This window comes from Chrysoperla carnea, chromosome 4 (genome assembly GCF_905475395.1).
Source record: "Chrysoperla carnea chromosome 4, inChrCarn1.1, whole genome shotgun sequence".
NCBI lineage: Eukaryota > Metazoa > Arthropoda > Insecta > Neuroptera > Chrysopidae > Chrysoperla > Chrysoperla carnea.
The window spans coordinates 53,856,627-53,878,655 of NC_058340.1; the positions used below are offsets into that span (position 1 = coordinate 53,856,627).

General features: G+C 29.9%; 1 protein-coding gene across 1 annotated transcript; it reads right to left on the reverse strand.

Annotated features, from left to right (window-relative positions):
• Positions 1-199: 199 nt before the first annotated feature.
• On the reverse strand, positions 200-21,577 carry LOC123298073. The gene is made up of 14 exons (XM_044879969.1): positions 21,452-21,577; positions 20,925-21,138; positions 13,376-13,501; positions 13,060-13,236; positions 12,203-12,448; positions 11,629-11,754; positions 9,928-11,059; positions 9,691-9,862; positions 8,095-8,405; positions 4,515-6,332; positions 3,441-4,043; positions 2,019-2,272; positions 1,231-1,705; positions 200-766 (listed from the first exon to the last, which is right to left on the reverse strand). Exons 2-14 carry the CDS (start codon positions 21,090-21,092, stop codon positions 390-392), a joined length of 5,985 nt encoding a protein of 1,994 aa, XP_044735904.1. The 5' UTR covers positions 21,093-21,138; positions 21,452-21,577; the 3' UTR covers positions 200-389.
• Positions 21,578-22,029: the final 452 nt, after the last annotated feature.

Genomic DNA, 22,029 nt, shown 5'->3' on the forward strand with positions numbered 1-22,029 from the left:
TCTTTTTATTTTTCTCATGTTTCTTTTTTTTTTTTGCAAAATATTTCAAAAAATAAATTTTTATATTTCTCTCCCAACAAAATCAACTTTGATTTTTTTTTTATTTCTTTTAAATATTTAAATAATATTATGTCAGAAATTCTTGGACACTCTAAATTTAACAAAATTTGTATATTCAAAAATATTTACATAAAAAATTGATTAAAAAAATTAAAAATACACTTGATTTTAAATACGGCGTTTTAAGTCTTTGTAATTTACAATATTCTAAGTACACAAATTGTTCTTTCTTTACACAAAATATTTATTATAAAGCCACTTTCACCTTATTGACATTACACGTAAAAGCTGCACTCAAACACACATAATCCTAATATCACAAGCACAATTCACATGATTGAACACAACCCTGATAACTCAGATCCTTTACTAACTGGAGGCATTACTTTTAAATTAACACCTTGTAAAGCTGGCTTTAGTTTGATTTGCAATGGTGGTTCTTCTCCTGGAGGTGGGGGTTCTGAACTGTCTAATGATTCAGATATACTTTGACTGTTTGATAAATCGGATATCTCTTTAGATTGCGAACTACTTTGAGATGATATTAATGGTTTTGATATATTTATTTTGATTTTACCACTGTGTACATTTGTGCCAATATTTACAGTTGAATCTAATTGCACATTACCGTCTATTGAACTTTGTACTGATATTTGTGAATTATCTGCAGTAGTCGATGCTATTTCTTCGATAGGTTCATCAATATCTATAAGAAAAAAAACATTGAAAGTGAAATATTAAGACCGATTTAAATAGGGAATATTCATGAAATTTAAATTTGGTTCAAATATTTTTCTTCCGTAACTTTAAACTTTACTAAAATCATTTATTTATTAGCAGCGTTAGAGATGAGCTTAATATTATAAATATACTGAGATTCGAATCTTAACTTATTGAAAACTACAATCAAGTATTTTGTAAGGAATTATCGTGTATTTTGACCAGTTGGTTAATAAATCTAATTAAAAACTTTCCTTCCATTTTATATCATTAAAATAATTCAAATATTCCAGAAGAAAATTATAAAGTCATTTTCGAGTAAGTTTAAGATGTATCTTGAAAGCTTTACGAATTTTTAATTAGATTTTTAACGTTGAAATCAGAAAATAATGATAAATAATTTTACATTTGAAATCAAAGATTTAAATAAAAGAGGAAATATTAGTTTACCTGGATCAAGAGGTTCTGATTTAATTTTGACAATACTGCCATCAGCTAATACTACCTCCTCCATCTTATGTTTAACCACATTTTGTGTAGACTCATTTGATGATTCATTCTCTTTAAATACATCATCTTCATCATCTGCGGTATCGTCAATTTTTACAATAGGTATCTCTTCCTCTGGTAATATTATACAAACATCTTGTTCTGAATTATCTAAATCATCAATATCTTCTTCTTGTTCTTTTGTATCTTCTGAAGCTTTTGTTTCATTATCAGGATTTTCTTCAGTTGATAATAATGGTAAGATATCAGAATTAATTTCCTCAGGTTTCGGTTCTTCGTCATCAATTACTACTGGTTCTGGTTCTTTCTCCTTAATTTCTTTAACATCATCTTCATTTGTATTTTCATCAGTTTCATCGCGAATTTCAATTAATGAAGTAGATTCTTCAAGTGGCTCCGTTTCAAGCAATGAAACCTGTAATATAAATTTTCAGTGTTAGATTTATTAAATTTTCATTTTAATTCTTCTGATTACCAAGTCAAACGTATTTTGAAAGAAATGATTTGTTTATAGAATTGGAAACATAAAAAGAGAAAGTGTTTTTGTTTAAGAAATAGAGAAATCTAATATGGAATGAAATGCCTGCCTGACAGTTCATATTTATTTTTTTCAGGATATTAAAGAAAATTTTTTTGTTTTTGGCAAATATTTCAAATTGTTATATACATTTGTTTTTACCTTATAAGTCTTAGAAGAAAAAAATTTTTATTTTAAAAGTTTATTTTACCTTATAATCTTCGTAGCATAAAGGATGATACAATTTATCATCAACGCGAATTGCCATTCTTAAATGCCACTCTTCTTTTTCTTCGTTATAAAACTGATCAAAAGCGTCATAACATACATCACATCTTGGATTTTCACCAGCACTACGAGCATCTACACTAGGTATTTCTATTTCTTCGGGCGTTTCTTCAGCAGTTTCACCATTATTTTCAGCTCCACTAGCTGCAACTTGTTGATTTTCAAACCAACTTTTTTCTACAAAGAAACAAAAATGATAATGAGTAGGAAAATTATACAAAAACATATGTTCGAAGATTAAGGGGGCGTCCATAAATTACGTGAGATGATTAAGGGGGGGAGGGGGTCGAGTCAAATATCATCTAATCTCACGTTGGGGAGAGGGGGGGGGTCTCGACAAATATCACGCAATTTTTTTTTCTGATTGAAACAAAAAAATATTATACTATTTTGTTGAATTTAATCCAAATTGTATGTATACTCAATGTCACAAAAAATGCTCGTTTTAAAACATTCTAAGTGTTACTATTATAACATAACATATAATGAGTACGCTTAGAATGTTTTAACTGTGGCACTTTTTCTGACAGTGAGTGTACATGTTTAAAATTTAATCTTAAGCGTTAACGTAATATGATTACGATTCACTAATTCAACAATCTAACGCGTTTACGTAATAAACCCACATTCTGAAAAATCTCACGTGAGATTAGGGGACGGGGGAGGGGGTTGACTAAAACCTCACGACATCTCACCAAGGGGAGAGGGAGGGACAGAAAATTTAAAAAAACACCTCACGTAATTTATGGACGCCCCCTAATATTCTAGGTATTTACTATAGGGATATAAACGATATTGGATATGCAGTTAGTTTTTGAGAAAAATTAAAGTTGATACCGTAAGTAACATGAAACGTTGTATAAGATTTTGCCCAAACGATATGAATCTAATTAATTGTCAAACTGTGTATGCCAAAGACATATTTGGCTAACAAAAAACGTAATTTTATGACAACTTATTTCCCCTACTTTTGGCATTGAATCAGTTTTGTTCTAAATATGGTTGTGAATGAAAGCGTATACAGGGAAAAAGAATAACGGACAATTTTAATTTTATTGCATATGTTTATGGTATTTATCATCATGAAATAAATAAAACGCGTGCGTCAGTTCATATATGTGATATTACTTTAGTTTCTTGCATGACCACTTTTTCAGAATATATAAGACCACAGACTCAGACATGAAAAGCTATTCTACCATGTACGAAGATAAACAAGCGAATATCCGAAAAATCAGAAAACTAGAGAAGACTTCGCTCTAGCAGGATAAAATAATCTAGTGGTCAAAATTAATCTGATGTTCAAGTAAAAACGTTGCTACATTAAGAAGAAACTGAAACTAACCTCTTTCTTCCAAATCTTCAATTTCTTCAAATTGAATCCAATCAGATACATCATAAAACCATTTACGGCTATTTGCTTTACGAACTGAATGCTTCTTCTTCTTATTTTGTCGATAATGCCAATCTAAATGTTGACGACTATATTTCATAGTATGTTCAGGTGGAAATCGTACTCCACAACTACTACATTGCATACCAGAATATAAGGCAGAAATAATCGCCGGTTGTTTTGCTTTTAGCGTTTCTGGTTGAGCAAAATCAACTGGTTTTATTACATTATCTTGTACTTCAACTGGATTAGGTTCTTTGGCTGTTAAAGTTTCTGACACATTACTTAATATACCAGTGGCCTGTAATTTTTGTATTAATTCAGTAAGTTCTTCTAAGCTTCGTGGCGGTGCTGTTAAGCCAATAGCAGGTGTTTGAGGTTGAGTTGGAGGTGGCGGTAAAGCTTGTGCAGGTTGCGGTATTCCACCTAAACCAGGAATTTCAGATGGATTTGTCGGATCAGAATTGACTAGAAGATCTGTATTGTAACCGCTTGCATTGATATTTGATGACGGTGCCATAGCTGGCGTAATAATACTGGATAGTAAATCTAAATCTGAAACATAAGAAAATTTTAGTATGCAAGAAAAAAAAAAGTGGACACATCAGACAAAAGCACCAAGTTGTTTTCAGAAGCTTGTACTAAGTTTCAATTTTAATAATGTGTGTGTTTTCTCAGATAAAAAACTGAAATAAATATAGGTTCATACTTAAAACCTGATATAATCTCGGCTTTAAACTAAGCAACTATTGCATGAGCCTTTTTTTCCAAAAGTCACGCTGGCAAGTACTTTGTTTAAAATGGATGTATGTTCTAAGTTTGTGATCCTGTTTGATTAAGAAGTCGATGTACTGATAATGCACTTACAATTTCAAAATGACTGGTATAAATAAAAAATGGCTATCGGAAAAATGGCCTTATTTTATTTGAAAGTTCAACACCTAACTAACACAAGCAAGAAATTGGGTGCTTTTATTGAGTGTTTTAAGTTATTAACAGCTTAATTATTGATTGTTATAAACTTACTGAAATTTTTAAATGAGTTCGATGTTAATACAGGATTAGTTGGCGTGGGCGAAGTTACACGATTATCTGGCGATCCAGTGGCAGTAGGCTGATCTGCTACATCCAACGGTTTTCGTTTTCCGAACATTGGTAAAGCTGGCTCGTTAGTGATTAAATCTGTGGGTGGTGGTAAAACTTCAGTAACCGGAACTAGAAGCCTATCCATACTATTTTCATTCTCAGCTCTTGGCGGTGATCCCGCAAATCTTTGACCCTCCATGTCTTTTATATCTACATACCCCGGTTTGATACCCGGCGGTAATCTTGTAAAACGTATGAAGTGTTTTTTATTATGAACAATTATAGGTTTTGGTAAACCACCAAAATCTACTTTAAACGGTTCTTCATTTATTAAAACAGTGCGTAAAGCATCCACAAAACGTAACGTATGAATTTTCCCTTCAATATCAAATTTCTGTGGTTTTGCATCTAAGAAAATTGGAACAATATTTTTAGCATTTATAATTAAATTAATACGCCCCACACACAAATCACTTCGTTTATTTCCAACTTTAACTTGAGGTGGGGGTCCTTCTAGTTTGACAACTCGATATTCTCTATCGATTTCAATAACTATGCCAGGGCCACCAAAGAAACATTCGTACCATTTATCATCGATATATAACTCGCGAGTGGGTGCTCCTAAACGAACTCGATGTGCTACTCCAGCAATCATTACTTCTCGAGCAACATCGTTAAATGCCAGCACATAACTCTCTTTTTCACCGAAAGTAATACGTCGTGTACCATTCTGAAATGTTATTTCTCTAGCTTCATCACCTTTCATAGTAATGGCAGTATCTCCATAATATCGAATTTCTGTTGGATTTCCATCGATATTAATTGTTCGCATTGAGTCATTATTAATATATTCTATAACTAATTGATCAGCATGAGGTAGTTCGCGCGTTGTTTGTGAGCCAATTGCTGGTGGGGATGCAGATCGAGGTCCATATCGGACAACTGGTGGTCTTTGTACAAACCCACCAACGGCAACATTTGGTCGATTTTCTAAAAGTTCTTTTACTGGTCCATGTAACGAAATTCCTCCACCTAATGGTGGAATACCACTAATAAATGGAGATTTCCAAGGTGTACTATATGGATTTTGTTTTTCCATAAGCCCTAATGGTGGATGTAGCCAAGGTGATCTTATTGGTTGTCGATTCCATGGTTCATTTCCACCGCCATCCCATCTTCTAGATCGTGGAGGACGTTCATCGCGATCTCGATCACGGCCACGATCTCTATTATCACGTTCTTGTTCTTCTCGATCATCTTTCGAAGGGCGTGTCAAATCAATTGTTGGATTTTCGTTTGATTTTTCATACGGGGAATTTGGAGATGTTAAATCAATCTTATCCACTTCTGGTGTATTCGTTAAGTTTGTAATAACATGCAATTGACGATCATCAACATCTTTGGTTGACATCTTTTCTAATTCTTCATCTTCTTCACTATAATCAGCACTCAATTCATCGTCGCTGATTGGTTGTAAACTTAAATTCATACCTGCTCCACCACTTGTATCTAACGAATCGTTTAATGATTCCATACGTTTTGCTTTACGCAATTTTTGTCTTTCTAAAATTGTAATTACTTGTTCCACTGCATTTTGATACTGTGCTTGAGACATTTTGCCACTCTTATGTTCTTCTTCCACTTGTTGTAGGAATTGTTTTATAGCTGCATCCGTTTTAATTGGTGGCGGTTTTTGTATTCGTCGTAAATCAACATCACCTGTTGTTGATATTGTACGTTTCCGTTCCTTGGGATCGTCTGTTTATAGTCAAGAAAAGTTGTAATTATGTGAAATTGAACTTATTTGTTAAAATTAAACTTATTTTGATTGTGAAATAAAAACAGCGTAAACGATTTTCTGTGCAAAACTTAGTTTCAACTTATGAATTTTAGAATAAAAACACAAAATTATGTCATATACTAACAGAATTCATTTTTACGAACATATTAATTTTCTCGGAAGCACAATTACATTATTTGATTTTGCATCTTCCTGGCTTGTATTCCAATAAGTATGAAGATTAGTGGAGTATGGACGATAAAAGTTATCAAAATTTATTTATCCTCAAGAATATAACAGTTCTTGAGAATAAAAAATTTTTCATACGTTTATCGTATATACTATTCAAAATTTAACATAACATAACTTAATTTTGAAGTCAAAATGTTTGTTCACACATATCATCGAAAATATGCAGAAATACAAACCAATAATATTGGAAATAAATTTGAAAATCATAAAATTTTTTATTTTTCAATATTAATTTTTTAAGGATAAAAAACTATGTTTGCAAAAATGAGAATGTAAAGCTTAGAATAATAATTCGTTCCCAAGATAGACACATTCTTTCAAGCGCAATTTTTATAAGAATATTTTTAGTAGAAACAATCTTCAAATAATAATCTAAACAAATTAATATTATAAAAAATTATCCAAATTGAAACTGATTAAATAGTAAAAAATCTTTGACGAGTGTAATGTTTCAAATGAAGTCTTGATGAAATTTAAATCGTTTGTAGCATATCACATAGATACCAGAAACCTGATGTAAGATATGCCAGTCTATTTTGCTCACAAGCCCCTCTATACATAAAAACAACCAATTTTTATCTGATAGGTATATTAAGGTAGTTTTTGCGTAATTAAATTTACACAAAAGAGTACAGATAAAAAGAAAATTTTAACTGTTAAAAATATGCATGCAAAAATTTACTGTTACCCCGCGGTATAAGTACTGTATTCGTGAATACTGACAACCGCGGATTCAATCTAACAATCTCAATGATCGAATGACAACAGTAAGAAGTGCACTAGTACTTATTCCGTTTTCATAAAAAAAAACGAGCAACTTTATTATCTCACTCATTTCTTTTATAAACTCAACTTTGCTCTTACGGGCAATAGAAATATAACCCCCCCCCCTGAAAATTCATTGGTGCGTTAACTTTCTAATATTACTCTGAAAATTAAAAATACTGTAGTATTTAAAAACTTCTCGGCGATTTTAAGTATACATTCTGAAAATGAGCCAAATGTGTATTCAATAAGAATTATCACAAAAAATCGATTACACTATTTTTTTTTTTTTTAACCTAAAATTTGCTTCTTCAGACGCGTAAAAATATTTTTGAAAATAAAATAAAATTTAGAAACTAAAAACTGAGTGTATAAAATAATTAAGTTTGAAAGATCTAAATGGGTCTTACAAATTCTTAAAAACAAACCGACCATTGGTTTTCAACTAAACCAATAGAAAACTTATCGTAATTATCGTAATGTTTGCAAATTTTCGAATGATTAAGTTAGGAAAATCATTGATTGATGTTTTTGTAGAATTTGGTAGATCGATTTAAAACTTCGATCAAAAAAATTATGTGTGAAAAATCAACCCCACTACTTTGTTATGTTTTTTTTCTTTTATAAAATAATATAAAATTAATACAAACAGTACAATTTGAAAAAAATCTTTATTAAAAATTAACATAATTTGGTTTTTCCACAACAAAAATAGTTTCTTACCAGGTAACTTATTATATAATAATGGTCTTCCTAAACGATCTCTATTTGTTGCATTTGCCAATTTTGCTCTAACTGTTGCTAGATGCGTGTTGGGTGTATTTAATGGTGGTGATGATGAACGTTGTGGTGAATGTTGTGAAGTTGGCGTTGGTGATGATTTTGGTTCTTTAGCTTTTTGCCAATCTTCAGTGTTCATTGATGATGTTGGCGATGATATTACAGGTGGCGGGGGTGTTGGAGGTTGTACAGGTGGCACGGTTGCCATTTTGGGTGGCAACGTACGTAAATCAACATCCTCATTACCAAATAATCTATGATGAAATATAGTTTAAATTAAAAGGAAATTTAATTTGATTTTATAAACGTGTAGTAGATCAAATATAATGTTTTTCGGGTTCTGTAATTTGGGTACTAGTAATTTAAAAAGAATGGAGTTACAGAAAATTTTTATCAAAATAGTATGAACCAACGTTTTTCAATTTTTATAACGGATGAGTAAATAGAAAAATTACTCTCAACGCACACATTACAAACAAAATAAGTGAATCATGATTTGAAATCTATAGAATTTGTACGAAATCGTAAGCTGATTTTCAATTGTGAGCTAATTAACAAATCAATCAAACTGAACGAACAAATTGTTGACTTTTTATTAAGAATTTATGTTATCATTTATATCTGACGGACTCCAAAATCTAAACCGGATGAAAACCTGTTTGTGACTTTATAAAAAAAAAAAAAACAAGTAATAGTCAAAGTGGTAATTTGAAATTATTGCCAACCAGATATTAATCTATAAGACAGTTGAAAGTAAATAATTAAGCTAAATAAACCTATTTATTATCAATTTGGGCCTATTTTTGCTTAGTTTTCCATTTTAGTATGATTTGTGTTATACCTTTACAAGGGCTGTAAATTTTACAAATTTATTTCTTAGTGTTAATTAATTGGCGAATATGGACTTAATAAAATAGGGTCAATTTGGAAATCCAATTAATTTATAACCCAAATAACAAGCCATTATGGAGGCATTATATCCACAAAAACACTGTTAAACTTTATTTTCAAAAAGGCAGTGCAGCATACCGTACAACAGATACATTGTTAATTTATTGATTTGATCTGTAACTCGGCTTTCATTATCGAGTGAGTTGTATTTATTTTTGGTAGGTAAATTTAACCTATTCAGTACGTAATTAGCTTGAAAATTTGACACTCATTGATGCATTTTGTACAATATATTGTACACCTGCTCTATGAGGAAAAATAACTAATTTCACTTCAAAACTTTTGTGAAATATATTTTCCAGTTAATAAATTATTTTTGAATATTAATAAACCATATTCTATGATATTTGTATTCATGAAGGCGTTTATTATTGAAATATTTCAAAAAATATACTTGAGGTTAAAGACTTCAATCTTTTAAGAACATTTAAAAACTTCAATTCTTCAATGCGACTTAGAAGCCAACAGACTCCATGATAATGCCGAGTTAGTCGACATTTGAATTCTAGATTAGCCTTATTCGAGCGGAGTTTTGCCACTAAAATACGTTATTAAATTTAACGATTTGCAAAAATAAAATATACTTACACGTCAAACATTTCAGCTTTCGATTTTTTGGGATTAACTGCTTCTAATTTATCGGTTGATGATCGTTTTTTACCGATAAGTGCTGGTACTGCAGCTGGTGGTAACTGCCGTAAATCTATGTCTTTAGATGCAGCAACACTAACATCCCTAATAATTTGATCTGTAATCGAATCTAAATTAAACAAAATAAAAGTGTAAAAATTTTAAAGTCCCATTTAAAAGTTTAGCATCACTTACTTTTCAAATTATTTTCAGGTACAAGTGTTGAACCAACGGTATCAGCCTCCGGTGGTATTGGTGATTGAAGGCGCGCCTGCTTTTCAGGTGGAGCACCACCAACTCTCAAATCGACGTCTTTATTTGGTGACATGTCATCAGGACTACGAGACATATCACGATTACGTCGAATATAATTTCTACTTTTTGTTGAACCTTTTAAATCTTTAAAACTTTTATCATCAACTTTATTAGTCGATGACGCCGCTGATGTTGATTCCACTAAATTACCAACACTAGGCGGCGCTGGAGGGGGAGGTGTCGGTGACGGTGAGTTACAAATATCCATGTCAACATCATATTTATTACTAGTATGTCGATTCTTTGAATGTTTTGAGTGTGGGCTACGTTTTTTTGATGGAGATTCAGATGATGACGAGGATTGTGGGGACTTTTTTACAGGAGAATTATTACGCTCCTTACGTTTTGGTTTTGAAGGTGATCGTGACATGGGCGAGGAACGTGGAATTTTCAAGGAATCATTGCTACTTTTTATTTTAGAAAATTTATTAACATTAACATTAGTAATATCTACAACTTTGTTGGCTACCTGTTCACTTTGTTTACCACCTTTTTGTCTACTTTTACTTTTATTACGATTGTTTGAAATTGGTATGCCGGATTCTTTTGTACGTGAATTACCATCGGAGAATGTACGAGAACCCGACTTACCACTTTTATTACCTAGACTAGGGGTAGTATTACTACTCTGAATATTATTACCACCATGTACTTTACTACTAATCAAACGGGGGTCTTTTATTGATAATGATGCAGTATTAGGGGGTTGAGTAACTTTAGTAATTTTATTTGATACTTCAAGATTATTTTTTTGTTTTGTATCACTTTTTTCTATATTTACAGGTTCATTATTTGAGCTTTTACTTGATTTTACATCTAATTTTTCATTAATTGTGGGCGCTGTACTCTGTAGTTGTTGCTGCTGCTGTTGAATGGCTTGCTTTGCTGCTAAACGTGGATCACGGGACACACCACGAGAGCTAGCACTAATTAATGCACTATTCACTGGTGTAATTCGTGGACCATTTGTTGTGGGAGGTGTTACTTTGGGTGTAGAAAATGATTGTGATACCTGTAAATAAAAGAAAATGAATGAAAAATTTATTTCTTGGCTACAGAATGGAGATGAGGCCATAAATAGCAAATTTAGCAACTTCATACGATTATATGATTTTTAAATAGTATATGTAATATGCAAAATGAAAATAGTATAAACGCAAAACATCCTGAAAATTAATTTAGTCCTTATCAGATTTGCGGGTTTCTGAGTACGTTAAACGTCAAAATTGTAGATAAAAAATGGCCAACCACAATAATATGCCATTTCAAATGCAAATTTTGGGTATGTTGATCAAGAATCTGATACCAGACTTTCAAAATTCAAAATGGCAGACTATTCATTTAAATTTTTGGATTTAACGTTAATTTAATGTGTAAAAATGAATTTAGTTTTTAATAATATTAATTTAATAGAATATCGTTTTTCCTTCATTTAAACGATGTAAATATTAATTTTTATAAATATTAATCATTAAAAATTTTATAAAACATCACTTCATAATGATAAAAATGTTACTCGGATCACTATAATTCTTCTTTATATAACTTAATGTATTTGAAAATTATTAAGTTTGAAATTACCTGCGATGATACTTTCATAGATTGTTTCGATGATGATGTTTTAGTTTCAGAACTTTTGGCTACGGTTGATAACACTGCTGGTTTTGTAAGCATTGTTTTCATTGATGGTAAAGTGGTAGTTGAAGCCTGTTAAATACAAACAGATTTTAGATGTTGAAATATTTTTGTTTTGTGGAATTAAACCAAACAACTCCAATAAAGAAATCGATTCATTTAATTAATTAAGGTATTATAGCAGTATGGAAACGGGAAACATTTTCAAATCACTTCAAATGAGCAATAATTTTTTATTTTTATTACAACTAATGATATGAGAAATTTATAATAATTTAAAATAACAAAATAAAAGTGCTAGTATTATTAGTGCCACACAAATAATTTATTTGAAAAGTCAATATAACGTAGGTAGGTAGGTAGGTTAAGCGTACAGGCAAACGCAACTTATCGCTTTAGCGTAGATCGCATGCATAACGGGATAGTGAAAGAGTGAAGACAAATTACCCTACCTAAAATTATTTCTCGATAACATTGATAAATATTCTATTTAATATGTTTATATGTTTAAAATAATTACCGTGGTCGTAATTGTTGGAGAATTTTTTCTTTGGGTTTTTTGCGCCATCGCAAACTGTTTTTGCTGTTCTTCCAACTTAACTTTAGCTTGTAACAATTCCAATTCAATTTTCTTTTGTTGCAATTCAAGTAGTTCTTTTTGTTTACTTATCAATTTAGCACGCATATCCAACGTTGCATCTACTGGAGCAGTAGTTGTTACAGGAGTTGTAGTTGAAGGAGTTGTTACCGCAGTTGTGCCAGCACTCTAAGAAACAAAATAATATATTGTGGAGCTAGGACATAAAATGGGTTTCTTAAGATCGAATGTGGAGTCGAATGCTGTTGGGGGTTATCGCAAGGCTTAACTTGAAGACGCTAGATTTGACCTTGAAGGTCAATTTCAAAGTCATTTTAAGATCACCTTAATTTTTGAAGAAAACCTATCTATTATTAAAATATGGATTGCCATTTACAAAAATGACCTTCAAGGTAAAACTTTGGGTTTTCTTCCATATTATATACAACCACTAGTACTCCTACAATTTTTGTTTGAGTTATTTTCAGTGGAAGGTTTTTGGAAATACGTGCTGGAGGGTTTCCAGACTTAGTTTATTATATTCTGGCTTTAAACAAGTATGATATTCGCATCAGCGGATTTTTTAAAATTTTCATTTTTCGCTACTGTTTGTTGAAAACTAGTCTATAAACAGTTACTTATTACTTAATAAGTTGGTTAAAAAAGATAACCGTACTTATATTACAAAATAAAAAATTGTTTATTCATTGCTAAAATTTTAACCAAATCAACCAAAAGTAGTTGCCAAGTTTAAATTTTTCCAAAATAAAATATTTTCTAAAATTTTGTTTTTTACAAACCTTATTAAAAAATTTTGGATTTACATGAATGCTTGGTGTCGGAGGAGGTGCAATTATAGGCCATGCTGGATCAATAGCATTAACACGCACATCCAAAGCATACATTTTTTTGGCAGGAAAAACTTCGGACCACGTTTGCCGTAGTTTGAACATTTGCGAACGTATTCTTTCATCAACCTGTGAAAATAATATTTTTTTAAATTCCTCTTTAAAGAAGTACTTGTGTTTCCTCTGTAAGGAAAATAACTTGAAAATAAGTAGAAATAATTGAAGAGGCAAATTTAAATCAGGATTAAAAAAATTTGGATAATCTTACCTTTTCAAACACGCCGCAGAAATTCGCAACGATATTTTGGGTAAATAAGGTTGTATACGCATGTCCAACATTCTTGACGATGGAGTCGATTAGATAGAGAACAGGAAGCTTATATTCACTGCGAACCTAAACACAGAACACTTGCTCGATACGCAGATTTTGTTTTTCTTAGACTTACGTTAATAATATTTTGATAGTCCTGTTATCAGGAAATATCAAAAAATTGGTACATACTTAACTTAGAAACTTCTTGATATATAATTAATCAAAACTTCTCTATACCTTTTGTTTTCTTTACGGCTTTCTCAGTTATGTTTAAATATATAAATTAGAAAATTCTAATTCTACTTTCTAATGTACAAATTAGAATATTCTAATTTGTACTAAAACATTCAAGCCTTGACTGTTTTATGTGTTTTATTTTTAACTTGTTGCTCCATTAAATTTTATTAATAAATACACTGAGTAAATGTTACAAAGTTTATTTATTAATAACAAGGAATTACACAAATTAAAGCTAAACATTAATAATACTTGATTAAATTTAATGATTTTATTTGTGTAATTAAAATTATAATTATATTCTCATGAATGAACCTTTAAGCAATCAAGTAATTTGAGTATAATAAACCTATTTCGCCGTGCGGTAGACTTATTGAAAGTATTGGAAATTTGTAGTTACGGGATAATTCTGCCACAGTAATAAAATCTCACTTCAAAACTGTTGGAAGATTCCTTTTTTAGCAACTTTTGAGAATGGAAGTTTCTTTAGTATCAACTTTCTGGAAAATTTTAATATTTATCACAAATCGCACATGGATGGTATTATGCTACGAAGCTGTTTTTACTTTAGCAGTGAACGAACACATAGTACAAGGCCCTTTACGACATTTTTTTTAAAACTCTATTAAATAATATAATGGGGATTGCCCCATTATATTTTTACAACCACCATTACAACCAAATTTTGATAATCAATTCGGACAATTTTGAGAAGGCTAATTTTTTTAAATAGGTTTGTTTCGTTGTAAAAAATACAGAAAATGAGATTTCCGATTCCGGAATGATCCTCAGGACCTTCCGCACCCTGTTTTGGGCAATTTATCTCTACATTGTTTTCTTTGGTGAAGCTTTCTTGAATATTTCTGCTTCTATTGAACAGATTGAGACGAATAAAAAAAAAGAATTGTTTGTTAAGAATTTCTGTTTCGACAATATCTGCTATCGGACTCTGAACATAGCAAAATAACCTCAAAATTTCAAGAAAACTCATATTTTCACCTTTCTCTGAAAACTTAACGAATTTTAACTTGTTAAAATTATTGGATGAAAAAAGTTAAATTAAATTTATAAACTTAAATAAAATCATTGAATCATTTTAAGAACAAAAAAAACTTCATCATTTTTTAATACCAACGTCGAAAACCTTAATTTTTTTAAGATTATTCCCTATTTACATAACACCATCCACACAATCTTTGTGGAAATATACGAAAATTCATCTGTGATTTATAAATAATTTTCCAAAAAATTATTATTATTATGCACAGATATAAAAGTATTTTAAACTCGTTTCGCCAATCAAATTTGTACTTATGTAACTCAACTAATATTTGTTTTCTCAAATTACAAATTGTAAATAATACTTTGAAAATTTATTCGTGAAGGATAGTAGAAATACATTTTTGTTTCTCATTTACGCGAATGTACTCAAATTTTACATATCAAAATACTCGAATTGTAACAAATTTTTTTACTACCCATTATTATTTCAAAAATAGTGAAAATTTCTTAACACTTGAATACAAAAAAAAATCCAAATTGTTACAAATCAAGTATGAAAATATGCACACACAAAAAATGTGTCATACTCTTAAGGTTATTCGATTAATTCGGCAAAAGTTGTTTATTTTTTTATAAGTATCATTTTTTATATTTAAACTTTTGTTCCATCTTTAATACTTTAGAAGATGGGTCCCATAGACCCACAGAATAACTAATTGACCGTTGCTCATTTACGAACTTAAATGAGCACTTTCTTTGTTTGTTTTTGAGTTATCGTGTCCACAGAAAGACAAACAGACAACAGGAAATGAATTTTATGAACACCTATACCATAATTTTGTTCGTAGCATCAATATTTTTAAGCGTTATAATTTTGGGACTAAACTTAGTACACCTTGATATATTTCATATATACATGGTATAAAAATCAATCAACAGGCATTATTTTACAATGAAAATTCATTGAAAGCTCTCATTCATCTATACAAACTGGATTTTCCGATTTGCTTTCCCCTTCCACATTCAACATAAGCTCTAGTTTGCCAACGAAAAATTTCCCCATTCGAATTCCCATCAAATCGGTTGAGTTGAAAACTGTAATACAATAACTCTAAACTAAGCCTTCTTCCTATTTGAATAACATATTAAGGTTACAATTATTAGGCACCTGGACTAATATCTGGAGATGCGTTTCGATTTATATTTAATCGGGAAACCTTCAAACTTCTCACAAATGTTTACTTTATTGACTGAAAAAATTACTATTTGTGAATTCAAAATAAATGTTCTTATCTCAATTATCTTAAATAGCCATTCAGTTAACAGCCTAGCCTTTTTACAAAACAGCGCCGTTCAACTAGGGACCTGAATGATATTTAGCCGTAGGAACATGTAAATTTTAAATGAATAAAAAATGGAAAAATTTGGTTAAATTATGAAAATTGATTTTTGAGAAATATCGATTTATACTGTCTGTTTATTCCCCCGAATAACTTCGGTTTTTGTCACTCTTTGAACTTATCATTCGAAATCATTTGCACAAAAGCTTATCATAGTTTTTTTTTGTTTTTTGTAATATCGTTGACGCGTGTACGCCCTTGAATTTTTATTTTTAATATTAAATGATATGATAGCACTGGGATTTACACCTTGAAGTTTTTTTATTTGCATTAATCAAAGAACGTTTTTCAATGCTGTCATGCCATTTTGAAACGGTCACACGAAAGAAACACTAATGTTTCAAAATAATTTTAAAAAAATTTTAATCTTTCCATTACTAATCGAATAACCTTAACAGTGTTTAAGTTTTATAATTTTTAATAAACTTAAATATGTTGATCTTCTAATTGATGATATATAAATTTCTTAAATAAAAGAAAATCAAAAAGAAATAGAAAAATTATTTAAAAACTCAATTTTGGTTTTGTAATTTTTTTATTTTTTACTTTTGTTTTTATCATTGTTTCAAAATATAAAAATCGAACTCCAAATATTATCTTATAATTATAAAATAAATAAAATTCTTCTGAAAGAAAATATTTTTAGAAAGATTATTTGTACCTATCTATATATACAAAAATTTTAGCTAAATTTCTTTATAATATTGTTTCAAATTATTGTTCGACGATTTTGACAATTGCATAAGATATGGGTTTTTCTTTAAATTTTTACGGGAAAATTTTTAATGATGTAATTTTCCATATCAATTTATTATTTTCTGCTAACATATGTTTCTAGAAACTAGTTTATTTCTATATCTTGGAAATTTTTGTTTTTAAAAAAAATGATTTGAGCGATTTTAAATAAAGTTGTTAAAGATAATAGAGGACATTCACCTATATCCTTGACATTGGGCTAAAATTCTAGTTTCATTGTCATTTGACCTTGATCTTCAAATGATTTTGAAAATTTATCTGGGTTTAAAAGTTATTAACATAAACGAATGACCTTTATTATCCTTGATAACTTTTGTCTAAAAAATTTCTCTAAAGCTAGCGTATTTACTTTCGATTAAATGCAATAATAATATATTTTTAAATCACATTTCCGCCGAAAGCTAACGATTTTCGAAAAAATGTTAGTTTTCTTATGAGGATCAGCTTTCTAATTTAAATTGTTATTCTATCTATTACATTTTAGGATGTATACTAACTCTTCAATAAACCCGAAGAACCAGGCCCAAGCTGAAGCTAAAACATAATGCCCCGCATAAAACTCTGCGACTTTTGTTTAGGTTTTTTATTGGTTAAACAATTATAATTAATGGGGCGGTAAATTGATCACTGCCGTCGCTTGGATAAGAACAAATTAATCGACTCCACCCAAATTATAAAAATTTAATTGTAATTAGATGTAGTTTGAACAAAAGCCCTCGATAAATTTTTTGGGTACGGAACCCCAAACTCGCACTTGAAAAATATCTAATAACACTTTCCATTAAATTACCTTTTTCCTTAGAGCCTGCTCCAAACTGAACCGATTTTGAAGATCGTCGCCTATTTTTTAGTTGTTCCGGGTACGGAATCCTAAACTCTTGAAACATACGTAAGAACATTCTCCATGAAATTATATTTTAAGCGAAACAAAAAATCAAAATCGGTTCACCCGTTTAGGCGCTACGATACCAAGGACAGACAGACAGACACACACCCACACATAGCGGTCAAACTTATAACACCTCTTTTTTTGGTTCGGGGGTTAGTAAATAAATAAAAAGGTTAAAAATAATGGTGTGGGTGACCGCTATTATAGACGTATATACCTGAGAAACGTAGGTTAAGCCCCAATATTCTTTTTTGATTTGTATAAAATAAGCTATTAGCTATTAGTAAAAACTATAAAATAAGCTAGTAGCCATAATAGATTAAAATGGTCCCCCCTGTATGCTTATATCTGTCAATCAATATAATCTACTACAAGCTTTTGAACAAGGTGGCTCAAAATGGGTATTTTCCGGCTAATTCAAAATGAGAAAAAACAAGCTCAATATCAATTATTTTCACGGTCAAATAATTTTTCCAATTAAATATACAATTTCTTATACACAATCCCAATTCTTAGATAAAATGTTATTTAAATTACGCCAACTTATTTATGCTCAATAATTAATAGCTTGAATACAATCGAATATAATATTAAATTTTATGCACATAAAATACATTTAAGACCAAATTACAAAAAATAATTTAATTTTGTACATTGATACTTGAATTTAATGGTTTGGAATAATATACTCTATTAACTTTTTACGAGTTAGTTTAAAATGTAAATCGTAAATTTATATTCATAATAAATCACATGGACTGTCCGAATCTTTATCTAAAAAACACTGCAAATGCTTTTTTGTAAAAACAAAATTAGTAGTAAATTCAAACTTATCAATATCCTAACATACAGGGTGTCCTTTTTTAAGTTGATATATGCTTGAAACTCAAAAAAAACTTTTATCGATAAAAATGTTTCAAACGGAAAATGTTAGGTGTGTGGGCGCACATCTTATGCAGACATTAAACTTGACCTAGACATTTAAGCTCACCATAGCTGGTATTCAATAGATGAACTTTAAATTAGAAAGTAGTTATTGATTAAAAAAGTAACATTCTTTGTACAAAACATTTTTTCGCAAACCGTACAGTTTAGGGGGTTTATTTCTAGGCGATATAGGTAGAAATCTAGGCAATCCTAGAAAAAAAATTCCCAATAAATTCTAAATAAAAAGTAGTTTGTTTTTCTACAAAGACCATTTTTGTTCAAATTGAATGAATATAATATATATAGTATAATTTAAAGTTTACATTTTGACACTTTTGATTAGCGGATCACTCCTAAAAAAACCATTTACAGCAGAGAAAATTGCCATGATTTCTTAGACAAACAGGTATTTAAAGCTGTTTCCAACTTTTCAAATATATATATAACATTTTTCAAAACAAGATTCTACTGCCATAAAATTAATTAATTCAGTTATACTTTTCAATCACCTCCGAAAGAGGAGCGAGAAATAAGCCACATTGATCTATCATTAGCTTCAAATTAGAAGCTTTTCAACTGATATTTAAGTTAAGCTCAACCAAATTTTAATATTCTGTAAATATTTTGTGTTTATGTCAATACTACGCATGATAACAGTTGCATAGAAAAGCCGATATAACTGAAAGCGCATTAATTGTGAGTTTTAAATTTCGGCAGATAATTGAATTTGGCGGATAAATCTAGCCAATCGTCAAATAGTGGTTAGCGGATTAACAGAGTATCAACACTTTCGGTGGTGTCTTAATGTTGAAAGTGCTGAAAATCTGTATTATAACAAGTAAAAACAAACAAATGACTGAGTTAACTGTTGAAATACCATGCATAGGCAGTGTTGATTACTCTATCACAATACACATGTCAAACATACGTAATTGATATCCCCATATAATACATACCATACAATTTACGCCTAATTTGCGCCCTTACGGGTAGACAGTGATATTAACGAAAAAATGTTTCAAACAAAAGTTGTTTATTTTTTTATAAGGAAGATTTTTTACATTTAAACTTTTGTTCTATTACTAACGGTTTACAAGATGGGTCCTACGGACTCATATGTTGCTCATTTACGAACTTAACCTCACTGTTTACGTCCTTAGTACGCTGTAAAAATTTCAGCTTGATATCTTTTTTCGTTTTTGAGTTATCGTATTGGCAGACAGACGGGCAGACAACCGAAAATGGACTAATTAGGTGATTTTATAAACACCTATACCAAAATTTTGTTCATAGCATTAATATTTTTAAGTGTTACTAACTTGGAACTAAAGTTAGTATACCTTGCATATTACATTTATGCATGGTATAAAAACATTAAATTTTTCGCAAAATATTCAAGGTTTGATCTACTTTGGCATTAAATCCCACGCTACAGAGAATTTTAGTAAAAAAAGTTCTCCACTGATTCAGTGTTTCTCGTGCTCGGCTTGTCTAGTAGGAAATTTTAACACATTTTACTGCGTTTCGGATTCTTTTTCCTTGTTTGGACTCCAGTTCAGCTAAATTACTACTATCTCTACTTGTTTTGTTACGAAGCTAGAAGAATATGAGCCTATTTTTTTTAATTAATGCAAAAAAAGGTTCAAAATTATTCGGTGTTTTTTTTTTACTAATCAAGGCCCTAATTATAGCAGATGATAATGATTTGCATATTTTCCAACAAATCAGTAAGTAAACAATTAAATTACACGTTGTATTTAAAAACGTGTACTGTCGTGTGCACACATGACAAAAATTGACGTACTTATCGTAAAATCTACCATAAATGAGAATTGTCGGTTTTTCTAACATGCTTTACTTAAGATATCAAAAGTTTTACAAATAGAAATAATATTGAAATTGTCTACTTTTAGATGTATTATGAAAATACAAAATATTTTCCGTTTAAACTTTATGAATTTTCCCAAATACACAAATTTAATGATTTGAAACAGTTTTATAAAAAAATTTGGCAATAAATATTAAAATTTCTACAAATATATTATAAATAATATAATTAAATCAATTAGCCATGTGATTGGCTAGCGTTTATCAAACAATTCCAAAAAATAAACAAAGATATGAAAAAATATCGATAAAAAAACTACAATAAACGCAATCAACGTGTATTTAAAAATACAAATTTAAATAAAATATACGTAGAAATTTACAAATTTAAATAATACAAGATAAAAAAATTAGAAAAAAAAAGGTACAAATAAAATTCTGAAGAAAATTGTTTAAAAAATTTAACCTTTTCAAGATGTTCCTCGACAGCTTGTACGATAACCGATGCATTTTCCATATAATCTTCAGCTAACATAGTTAGCATATTTATTAACGGTTTACTATTTATCGTTAAATCACTTAAACTCGATGTATATTCATCTTTAATTTCTTTCAATTTTTCAGCACTTGCCATTTTCACACACAATATGTACTCTCGATCGCATCAAATATTCTCATTCCTATAATAAAACCAAAAAAGGTGATTGCTACTATAAACGAAATCAAATTTAACCTAACAAAAATTCGATTTTAATTGACGTTTTTTTTATTATGTTTTAAAATCATACTAATCACATTTTTTTTAATGATCTACACAAACAATTAAAAATGTTTATCATATTCAATTAGTTTTAATAACAAAGTATTATGAAATAATCAACACGATTGAAAATATGTTATCATTTTCTTCAGGTATTTCATGGACAATATGAGCGTAAATTCTTTTTATTCCGAATTACTACGCAATAATTGGTTAAATATATTTATATTTACCTAAATTCTATATATCACTAAGTTTTTATTATTAACTACACTGCATTTTTCACAATTACAAAATGTTATGTACAATTATAGTTTTATGACTAATGTAGATTCTCTTATATTATCCTTCTGAATAAAATGGCGAATATATGGCGACACATACAACTTTTATTTATTTACGTCACAGCGCATGAAATATTTTATTGGTTACAGTTTATCCAACCCTATTCAACTTAATACAGATGTCTCTGATGGTTTTCAATATTTGACTTCCGTTTGTGAATATGAAAAATATTTTTAAGGAAGTGATTTCAATAAACAGTTTTTTATATTAAAGCAGTCATAACACTTTTTATATGAAAGCATCCACTTTTTAAGCCCTACTTTAATTTACGATAGAATGGTAATATTTTGACCACAAAGAAGTGATTTTATATCTCTAGTCCAAATAAATAAAAAATGGACTGAGCGTTCCCAGGGAACTTCCCAATCCAGTTGCAAAGTAATTAGTACGAGCAGAAATATGGGATAGGGGAAAGCGATCCTACATTCGATCGGTCGTTCTCAATGTCCATATGCTACCAATAAAT